This window comes from Orbicella franksi, chromosome 13 (assembly GCF_964199315.1).
Source record: "Orbicella franksi chromosome 13, jaOrbFran1.1, whole genome shotgun sequence".
NCBI lineage: Eukaryota > Metazoa > Cnidaria > Anthozoa > Scleractinia > Merulinidae > Orbicella > Orbicella franksi.
This window is the reverse complement of record NC_138157.1, coordinates 10,546,593-10,558,518: the sequence shown is the minus strand read 5'-3', so window position 1 is coordinate 10,558,518 and position 11,926 is coordinate 10,546,593. Positions and strand designations below refer to the sequence as shown.

Here is an 11,926-nt window from a genome sequence, read left to right as displayed (position 1 = left end):
AGTAAAATCACAGACTTGTGAGGTGGAAAGCATTCGCCCGATTTGAACACACCATTGAAAACTCGTCAGTTGCTGTGATAACAGAACTCCCTCCGCATTGAACCGCCAGTAAAATAAAAATGGAGACAAATCAGATCAAAAGCATTATACTGGGGATTTATTTAAGCCCCCAATTCAATTCTGAGAGCAATATACAATTAAAAACAAACTTCCTCTTCCGCTAACTGCGTCCATTGCAAATGTACTGCAAAATGTACCTTCCATCTTGGTGACCTACTCCGGCTGTTCTCGGCAACAAACACATTCTCTTTGCGTCGGCATGGTTGCACAGCTCTCACAAGTACACCACAGAGCATTTTCCAACCAATCGTTCCATTCAACTTGATTATTATCATCCCCGGAATCACCAGCACGTTCTAGCTTCAAGCGCAGCCATACTAAAGCTCAAACGAACAAACACATTCTCGGACGGAATGACGTCACGGATATGCGGCCTGGCCTTCAAGATCCTTTCAAAATGGCGGCTCCCGGTGTCGAACTTTTCACTTCTTTTTCATTAGGATCGCATCCACTTCAGAGGCTAAAACAACAGTGAGTAACTCAACTCAATGTGAACTTTTTTTTGATGATGGAAAAAAATACACGGTTTTTGGAGTGACCTACTCCTTTAATCATAAGATTCTGACGGAATCCTTATTTGGAAGTGATGGATTGGTCGCAATGCAACGGATTGATAGAGCTGTTGCCCAGAACAACTCGAAGGAAGCCCTTCCTGTGTGGAAGATCCTCGTGCCGAATTCCTAGCTTCTTCCCCACAGTTTGTGTTTTCAGTGAGCTGACTTTGGCACGAATTCCATTATACATGTATTGTAATGAAAAGGAGCAAGGTCAAGTAATAATGCACCGGCAGTTATCAAGTTGAAACTTAACAGTTTTGCGTGGCTTGTGTCTCTATGGTATACATATTGAGGATAATCTAATTCAAGTTCCTTTAGAGGCTACTGATCGAAGATAATGAAACTGAAGAACTAAAACTTCCGGTTTGCCATTACCTGCTCGCGCCTTTCAATAACACGCAAACTCTGCTCAATTAACGGGTTTACGTTTTGCTGCCGTCGATCATCTTATTGGACCACCTCTTTGCTTTAACATCTGTGATTGGCACAGTTGAAAGGGTAGACTGTTCACAGCCATCTGTTTTGTCGTATTTTTATTCGATGGATAGAATCGCGAGAGAACTGGACGCAAGCCCAAAATGTAAGACTTGCCTGGGTAGGGGGTGGGGACCCCACCCCCGATCCCCGCGCGCTTCGCGCTCGCTTCGCTCGCTTTTTCTTTCGCGTGCGTAAATAAAGAGGCTATGAACAGTCTACCTCAAGGGAAACGAAGAAAGGTCGAGATGACGGGAGTTCGAGAGGGCCGACAGTAAAGGACTGAAAAGTATATTCAAGGGAACATGGTTCACATACATACATACTTTATTTGTAACTCCCTAAAAGTGATTTTTAGTCGCAAAGACAATATCAAAGTCAAGGAAAATAAGGTAGCGTCCACACCACGCCGGAGAAATTTGAAAACGCAGCCTTATTTCTACAGTTAGGCCTAGCTACGAAAACGGAGCTTTTCGAAAACGCACTTTTCAAACCAAGGAATTTGAAAAAGCCGGCTTTTCGTTTTCGTGTGTATGGAAAACATGTTGAAAACGGAGCTTTTCGAAAATGATGTCGTCACGATATTCTTGTGATTTTCCTGACCGAGTTTTCCTCAAACACAAATGCAAAATGATCGCTGATTGTTGCGTTTTTAAATTCCCTGGCGTAGTGTGGACGGAAAACATTTGATGTGTTTTCAGAATGAAACCTCGTTCCGTTTTCAAATTCCTCCGACGTAGTGTGGTTTACAAATATTAACTGAGCAGCAAGTGGCCCAGTTCTTAAAATGGGTAAAGTTTCATATTTTCTTTATCGTCTTATCATTAAATTATGGTGCGTTTCTTTGGGAGGATTCTTAAATTCGAAAACAGATTTTACGTTTCTTTAGATTAATCCAAGATCAATCGGATCATGGTGTATCAAAGAAATGCAACGCAGTGACCCCGGCTAGGGCTTAAATCAAGACCGCTCAATCCGGCTAGGGTGCAGGGTGCAGGATGCAGGGTGCATGGTGCAGGGTGTATGGTGCAGGGTGCAGCGTACTAACCACTCGGCCGCCACTCCTTTACCTCTATCACTAAAATGCAATTTATTCTTATCTTACTTTTAGATATCCAGAGAAATTTCATTGAATTAACTTGTCGGGTTATTATAAAGTTCGCAAAAATTAGTTTGTCGTGAATATTCATGTAAAAAGATGGCTTGTATTGGGTTGGGTGGAGATCAGTAAGTCAGTGAAATAAGCCACCACATTCTGAGACTGAAGAACTTTTAGAGTAAGCACTTCAATATTCTGCCACTTCCTGGGTAGGCTTAACCTTTAATTTGTACTGTAACTTCGACTCTAACTTCCTGCTTTCTATGAATCGCATGGAGTTCTATTCTCCAAAGAACTACAAAGAAATCTAAAATCTAGAGAAGAAATAAGGACCTCAAGAGCAGTTAGGCATGATGAATTAAAAAAGGACCGATCGGGCAGAAAGGTCAAATCGATTACACCTAACTTTATCAATTTGACTGGATTGAAAACAAAAGAAAGCTTTCTCCGTTTACCAGTGGAATTCAGTTTCTTCCGGCGTATGCCAGACTGATTCACGTTCAAAGTTCTGTTTAAGGCAAATGAGAGGAAAAAAGACTGTGCCGGCGTTAACAACAAGCTATATAAATTCGACTGGTTGTGTCAGTTATGCCGAATGTGGCTGATAGAATTGAAGATTCCTCAACTCTCCTATTGACATGTTGAGATGTTTGGCCATCCGCACGTGATGTGTTGATACTGGCTTTCGTAGCGATGTACATTTTGTTCCCGTCTTCAGAATTATAAAGCAAATTAACGAGAGATACGTCGAAATGTTTGCTGTTGAGGTTCAAAACCAGAAATCATACATGGCATTTAATTTGCTAGGAATTTTCCGTTTTTTTTTTTTTTTTTGCCTTGTCAGGACAATTCTGACACTTAAAGCATTCTCCTCCACTGCGGATGTAGCTGGCCATTCAGTTCTTGTGATGTCCTGAAACTTTGCTTTTCATGTTTTTCATGATTTCGATAACACTCAGTAACAATGTTAATTCGTCCCGTAGAGTGTATGTTTCGATTTTCCCTAATGATTTAATTTGACTCTAGGACAGAGGTCTTCTTACTTTTCCACATGCAAGAAAATATGTCAGTAAGAGGAAAATTTTCACCTGTTTGCAAACTGTCCACTCATTGCCTAACAGCTTCCTCGTATGAAGGAGGTACCATGTCCTGTCCACGAGATTCTGGGGGAAACCTTAATATTTCGAAATGATGAATCGGTCCCCGTTGATCGACGTGATTCAAGTTCTGCTCGCGCGTATTTTCAAGTTCTTCACAATTTGTGGTTTCAGGGAGCGGGTCTTGACGGAAATTACTCCAAACTGTAACAAACAGAAGAAATAATCCACCGAAAGTTATAAGAACAGGGCCAGCAATCTTGCAGCTATCAATCGAAGCCGTGTTACCCACTACAGTTAAAACAGCACCAGCCAGGACAAATATAATCGGAGTCAACTTCAACAGCCGGTAAATATACTTGTTTGTAAACCTGTGATTATTTTGTTGGCCAGTGGATTGATTAAAATTGTTCTCGATACAGTGAGTCGTCATGATATCGAAAGGCAGACGTTTTTGTTTTGATCTCGTCAAGTCACCTTCAAGATATAAAGTTCCGGTGTGGATATCGGACCGTTAGATTGGGACCTCCCGCCTTGGCAACTGGTTTTGATTGTTAAATCACTGATAATAATAAGTTTTTCGCGTAATTTTGCTGCAAACCTGCGTCAAATATGTATAATGCACTGAATTGAATCATTAACGTACAAAGTACCGCTGGCACTTTCAAGTCACCTGGATAGAAACCGCTTTGAAATGCCTTTAGTTCAACTTCCGCTGTTCTGATGGGTTTCAAGAAGAAAGACATTGTGCCTTTTACATTGTCAACTGGTCTTATCCATATATTCGATGTAACAGATCTTATAGGATATAGCGAGCTCTCACTCACGTGGCTAACAACCATGAAAATGAAAAAGAACAAAAGAAAGTGTTGACATAATAAAAGAGTTCAACTCCCACTCACGATTGGATTGAGACACCAACATGGCCGCCGGCCGTTTCATTATTTTGGGACACCAATATATGGCTGCATGACGTCATGCGTGAAAACATTCTATAGGTCTCAAAATACTGCCATGTGAATTAAATGAACTGTGGTCCAGAAAAGACACTGTTTGTGCACCAAACTACGCCATCGAGTTAAAACCACATCAATTAGTTTTAATATAGACTCTGTGCAAGTGTTTTTGGTTAGTTCATACTCAACTCGCTCTACTTGCATACGCGTAGTCAGTTTCTTTAGGCCTTTTCTCACTCTTTCAAAAAACTGAGTTGAAAGTACATGGGCATTCAAACGATGTTTTCCTTGATTCCCGAAGATTGGTTTTGGTTCTGAAAGTGGTAGTGCGTAGGGTGGAAGAAAATACGTAGAGAGCAGACTTATATTGTTAAAAAGTAATTTACCTTGTCATCATTCATCAAAATCGAGTAACTGGATTAATCGTGTCGGTCAATGACCACGTAAAATATTTTGGTGATTTGTTCTTCACTCTCGAAAACAATAAAAATATGAAACGTTTTGAATTCAAACCAGTTTAGTATATTTTTAATAAACAAAGATCGAGGAAACACAATAAAAACCAAGAGATATTTAACATAGGGATTGATGAGCAAGTGAACCAAAGATAATTCAGAATATTTAATAACAGTAGGTGGGAAAGGGTATTTTCGTGATTCGTGAATGGCCTAATTTTTTCCTCGTGAAATGTGAAATGGCTTGTTTTTTGCTCGTGAATCGTGATTTTATTAGAAGCCGTAAACCCTGCTTTTCCGAAATAGTTCTCCGTGAAATGAGAAAGAAATATTTAATTCGTCGTGAACCGTGGTTCTGGTTGTGTCTTCTATTATTTTCAAACCGTAATTAACAATATTGCGTGACCGTGTCAGGACAATTATCCCTCTTAGTGTTCTTGCTCGGATTTCTGCGCCCAGAACAAGAAGTGGACGGATGATAAAGACATCTAACAAGGCTGTGCTTTGACCGTAACTTTTCAAATATCATAAGTTACGTAAGTTCGTGTCAAAAAATGCAATTTTTCTCGTGAAACGTGAAATGCCGATTTTATTTCCCGTGAATTGTGAAAGGACCAATTTATTTTCCGTGAAACGTGATCTTGACCCCCTCCAACCCCTTGACCACCCTCTCAGACAAAGTGTTTGAATATTTACGTGCCATAGTCCTGAGAACGGAGAAAAAAACGATTCAGACATGATAGACTCTATTTCAAAGAACAAGTAACGAATATATTTTTTTTACGAAACAGTTAAATCCCGACTCCTCATTGCACTGATTGCCTCAGTGCAAGTCATTTGGAAGAATGACTTATTATGTTTATAACAGTTCCTGTATGTGCTTTTATTATATTATCTCGAGTGTTTTACTCGAAAATATATCACTCGTAACTGAAATTCACACGAAACTACATCCGGGACCCGAGTGTCGTATTTTCAAAATATATTGATGACGTCATTGTCCGCTTTTTCGGGATTGTTTTTTCAAACAGTCAGTTTGGCGAAATAATTAAAAGAAAATTACACGGTGACTCCAAGATATGAATTATATTTCCTATTGCTAAAAACAATAATTTACTCACTAGTTGCTCTCCCTCGTAAAATTTTGTTTTTTACTGTTCGAAAAAAAAAGCCTCTACAAGTGCTTTAGGTTAGTTCATACTCAACTCGCTCTACTTGCTTAACGGTAGTCACTTTTTTTAGGCCTTTTCTCACACTTTTAACAAAAAAGTTGACGTATAAAATCAAAGCAGTTCAATTTTAGAACTTGTTACAGTGTGAGTTGAAAGTTCACGGGCATTCAAGCGATGTTTTCCTTGATTCCCGAAAATTTATTTTGGTCAAGTACGTTTTGAAAGCGAGCTTAAGTGGTAAGTGCGTAGGGTGGAAGAAAATACGTAGAGGGCAGACTTATATTGTTAGAAAGTAATTCAACTTGTCATCATTTATCAAAATTGAAAAACTGAATTGTTTCGTTCATTGACGACAGAAAATATTGTGGTGATTTGTTCTTCACGCTCGAAAATAATAAAAATATGAAACGTTTTGAATTCAAAACAGTTTAGTAGATTTTTTATAAACAAAGATCGAGGAAACACTATAAAAACCAAGAGATATTTGATATAGGGACTGATAAGCAAGTACCACAAAGATAATTCAGAATATTTAATAACAGCTAGCTTTTCAAAATCTGGACTGAATATAGATTGAGGCCATTAACACACCGTAACGACTCACTACAATCACAAAATGATCAAAAATTGAGTGGAACCATCAGAGAGCCGCAGCCGCAACAAGTTTCTCGATCAAATTGTAAAACAATAGAAATAGGTTCACAGAAGGAACGAGCTCTACTGACAAGCTGTACAATTTTGTAAATTTATAGTAGATTGAGGTAGACATCGTAACAATGCTCTAAGGGCTCACCAAAAACGATTATTTTAAAGTTAATATAAAAGATGTTATGAAAGTTTGTCTGTCATATTAGGACCATATTCATTATCGCTTCTAAATGGCAGAGTTTGCTGTGGCTGATAACTAGAAAATACTCATGAATTTAAAAGCTAAAAGTCAAATGATGAAAAACAACTAAAATGACGTCAACAGCGTGGGTTAGAAAACAATTCAACTTGCCACTGATTAGTCAATTATCATGACAGATGAGAGAATCTGTCCAAATATCATTGACAAAGTCTTGGAATATTTAGGTCCCATAGTCCTTTGAAAGGAAAAAAAAATTCATATGCATAGATAGACTTTATTTTATAGAATAAGAAACGAATAATTTTTTTTGTTGTGAAACAATTAAATCCCAATTCTTCATTGTATTGATTGCCTGATCAGTGCAAGTCGCTGTTGGAAGAATCGGATTTCAAGTGGTTTAATTACGACCTTTACGTAGTTGCTCTATATTTGTTTCCCATCAGTTATTTCATCAGCAGGTTCAAAAACAGGGTAATGTTATATTAATTGCTCTACGACGTCAGTAATACAGTATAAAACACAATTGTATGAGTTCAGTCCAAAATTATAACAGTCGTCGACTCTGTTGTTGTTGTTAATACTTTCAGTTGTTTTATCTGAGAAGTTCAACATGAGGTTAACAAGCGATGCACGGCTTGAGAACAGTGAAATACGGCTCAGCTGAAACAAAGTGTCTTGAAATATCTAATCGTCTTCAAATTCTATAATATTAGAAAACTATTTCATTTTTCGCTTAGGAAAGTAATATTAGTCATTCTACCGAACGGTAACTATAGTGATAATAATATCGCTATTTTTCCGCTATCGGCTCTGACAAGGGATTTCTTTTCATGCTGCCTTAAATTTCTTTACAATGCTTTACCTGGAGCCGGTACTTCATTGTGGTCAAGCAAATTTTCTTTTCACTACTGCATGAACAGCTTGTATTTTACTAGCAGTTATTTCTGTTCACAGACAGTGCTTACAACAGAGCTTACCGCAGAGGTATTAGTTATATCGTTGAGTCTAATTTGAGCAGAGAGTGAGTTTGGATAGAACTTATATTAAGCTGATAGCGATTTGAAAGTCTTCAATTCCTCAATATTCGTCCTGTCCAAGTAAACTAAATTATGTCTATGTCTACGTCTATAGACACGAGTGTTAATTGGAAAATACACTACTCGTAAAATTCATACAAAACTACATCCGGGAAAATGTCCTTCGTCATTTCCAGCTTTTCACCGTTGTTTGTGCAAACGGTCAGTTTGTCTTTATAATAAAAAGAAAATCACTCCATCACAGTCATCTTTATAGTTATCAGACAAAAATATTCTCATCTAGTAACCTGTTGAGCAAGTAAGTGGAAACAATCGAGCTAGTTCAAGAGGTTGCCCAAGATTACATTTAGCACACGTAACTTTGCTAATTTTGACTCAAGAATTGAAAGCATAAGCAAGCGAATATCAAAGTTAATAGCCGACGTTTCCACGTTATCGTGACACCATTCTCAAGCTAAGGCAGAGTGAATAAATCAATGCGAAGATTTGATTTAAGAAATCATTGTTGATCAAGAATTGAAAGCACCAAAAAAAATTCCCTGACGAAGTTTCAATTTTTCCGTGATAGAATTCACTGTGCGTTTTTTGAGCTACTGTTTGCGATGAATTAAACAGAAAATAGTTCAATACTTACAATTTATTATATTCATGTTCTATACAGAATGAGGGTATAAAATTGAAGACTCCTTTTAGTGAACCAATCGCCGATATCTTCGGGCGTAAGTGTTTTTAACAAGGGAATATCAAGGTTTTTGCCTTGGTCCCCTCTTGGTTTTAATGATATCGGCTTAGCCTGCCAACATCGTTTACTATCTTCCTGAAAATATTTCTTTCCGTGTGAATCAGTTAAATTCTATAATCTAGGATGTAAAGTATGCGGCTACACGGGCCTTAATTTTATTTGCCTAAAACTGTTATAAATTCACGAAATGGGCCCTAAATTTATGTAATAAGAACTTAATTAGCTCTAACTAAATGATTAAAAGCAATTTCTTGAAGAAAGTCCACACTGCAGGGACATTTTTTGCAAAATTTCAAAGATTTTCCAGCCGAACTCGAATCTTTGAAAAACTGACATCCTGAAGCTTTTTCAAAAATCCATATCACAATCCGTTTCCATCCTCGCCATCGTTAGCCACCCTCACTTCCTAATGGATTCTAATCATTTGTCCAGTACTGCTCTAAAAAATAAAAACATTATTGTTCAGCTTCCAAAGATCGATATTACAACCAATTCCTGAGTCTGCCAATGTTCAGCCAAGGGATTTCCTATATTTTACTTTGTCAGCAAGTTTGCCGCTTCCGCAATCATAAAACGTTTTCTCTCCTTTTCATCCCTGGCTTGAACGTTTTTCATTCTGAAGAAAGAGTTCTTTATTTGCAGTAAATTTCAGGAGCTATTGAAAAGGATTATGAAGCTGTCTTCGCATTTTCATGTCTTTCTTTCGTAAGACGGCGGTGCAGAAATCGAGTTGTCCAAACTTGATTCCTTCGCATCACTTGGTACAACTTCATTGTTAGTTTGCGAGTTTCCTATACCGTTATTATTGTCAACAGCTTCTTCGTATGAAGGAGGTACCACTTCTTTCCAAGACGATTCCGAAGGAGCTTTTACTTCGAAGTGATGAATCGGTCCCAGCTGATTGTTAGAGCCAGCGCTCAAGGCAGTTCTATTGGCGAAGATCACAGCCTCTTCGCAATTTGTATTTTCAACAAGCTTGTCTTGGCGTGAACTACAGACTGTGATGAAAAGTAATGACAATCCACCGACAGCTACTACCACAGGACCAGCAATTTTGCAGCTTGTTAAGGAAGCAGTGTTACCCACTAGTATTAAAACAGAACCAGCTATGACTAAGATAAGAGGAGGCAGGCGAAGCAGCCGGCTGAGTTTGTCTTTGCTGGTTAACCTGTGCATCTTTGGTTGCTCTATGATGACCAGTTTGAAATGTAGAGAAGAGATTATTTGTCGTGTTCCTTCGAGAGAATAATAGCAGAATGTCAATTAAGTTTAAAGTAGCTTTTCCTTTTGTTGATGTTTTGATCGTTAATATTGACGTCTATTGATTAGTTCCGTCTAGCTCTCATGCATAAGAGATCATCGTAGATATTGGATAGGTGATTATTGTACAAGAACAATCTTAAAACTTGAAACACAGTTATGTTTTTTATGTTGCTTCCGACACGAAACAAGCTGGGATCAGTATTTCACACTCTGTCTTCAGCGCGTACCCCAACATCAGTTACGCACAAACTTGAAATTCGCTAAGCTCGTCTATTGACTTCAATTAATAACCTAAGGTAATTCCCTTGAAATTGTTCTACTATCAAACTTTTTTTGAAACTTGACATAATTAGCATTCATGATACGAACATTAAAAAACTGCACTAAAATAATGGGGTCACCGTGCTTGTTCACGCGTCAGTAGGCTCTTAAAATGGGGGTATTTTTACTGGTTGCGCGTTAAAAATTCCAATCACCTTCATGTAGAATTAAGTCTTGGTTACTTGAAAGACACAAAATTTTATCTTGAAAGTAAAGCTTCCTTAATTCACATAAGCAGTATTGCTTCATTTAAGCCGTTTTTGATCGCCTGGTTGTGGGAATATTGCACTATTTCGGACAGCTCCGTGGTTAGCTTGAAGTTCTCGCCTTTGCCCCAAGAGATCTGGGAACGAGATTAGGAAATCTCTTTAATACGTTTTGTACGCGCACGCTAATGATGCAAAAATCGTGGACAGTTGGGATGCGCAATGCAATACTAAGGAATCAGCTTAAGCAGTGCAAGCTCGGCCTGAGGACAATTAGCTTTAATCATGCATCAATTGCCAAGGTGGTGAGGATTTAGCATATGATTTTCTGTAACGCCTATACGAACTTTATAAACTTCATGACAATACAGTGACAGAGCTGAAATATCAATACCAGATCGATTTTAAGAAAGTTTCGGTACAGGATATGATAGAGAAAGGAATCAGCCATCATTGGTGGAAGCGCGGCAGCCGTGAGCTGGGGGGAATGGGGAGAGGTCGCCGTCCTAAGACGCGAAAATTGAGCTTAAGAATTCTAGTGAAAGACGGGGACGGCTTCATAACAATTAAAAAAAGCTTTCGGTTTTTAGTGAAAGTATGGCATCTTTTAGAAAGATATGCAACCTCCTCGAAAGTTTTGACGACCATGGTATTTCCGGCAACGAATTTCTTCTCCATTACGATGCAAACACCTCGGAAAAACCCAGACTTCCCATACGACTGCTATGGATCGTTCGAGAGCGAGTAGCATATAGGCCTGAGAAATAGTCACATGGCCTAGTAGCCTCGATATCGATTTAACAAATTGATGTCAGTTTTTTATGCGTCTGTCCTCTTATTGATAATAAATTTCGTCATAACATTGTCAAAGTGGCCGTGGAACCACGAGCCGCAGGCGAGTGGTTCCGCAGTAAACTTTGACAATTTTATGACGAAAATTTTTCAATAATAAGAGGACAGACGCATAAAAAAACTGACGTCAATTTGTTTTCTTGCAATAACAAGACCCCAAAATGGTCAAATGCCAGGAATAAATGAGGGAAAAGACGCTGTAAACTTGCCGTAAAGAAAGATAAAAGAATTTTAATCAAAATGACGCGAACATTGTCAATAGCTTTTCTCGCTTTTTGATTCGCTACTTAAAAAAGTCCATGAAAGTAGCCCAAGAAGGAATTTCGGCCGATGAATAAGCTATTTTGCAAAGACTTTTTACAACACCTTGCTATCGACGTGTTGCTAATTTGGTTAAACAACTGTTAATAATATGACACAACATTCACTGACTTGTTTATAATAGATTTTATGAATACATAAAGGTTGTCACGTGAGCTTTTACCTCTCGTTGGACGGATTTTATTCAGAATACGCAAAATTTAAAACATGTTACAAGAAGATCGTCTTGCAAGAAATTTAAAAATTAATAGTTTTACTATCATTGTGTTTTCTTCTCAAACAGGGAACAAAGTTTTTAGTTAATAACTAGTCACGTGACCAAGCAATAGAACGAAAAATCTATTGGTGTTGCTCAGCAATGTAAAACTATTACGGGTGGAACTTTTTAGGTTAAGTGATCATAT

At 38.1% G+C, this 11,926-nt stretch overlaps 1 protein-coding gene across 1 annotated transcript; it reads right to left on the bottom strand.

The window, feature by feature from the left end:
* Nucleotides 1-9,046: 9,046 nt before the first annotated feature.
* Nucleotides 9,047-9,842, bottom strand: LOC145465543 (uncharacterized). The gene has a single exon (XM_081449323.1). It carries the CDS (start codon nt 9,733-9,735, stop codon nt 9,250-9,252), a length of 486 nt encoding a protein of 161 aa, XP_081305449.1. The 5' UTR covers nt 9,736-9,842; the 3' UTR covers nt 9,047-9,249.
* Nucleotides 9,843-11,926: the final 2,084 nt, after the last annotated feature.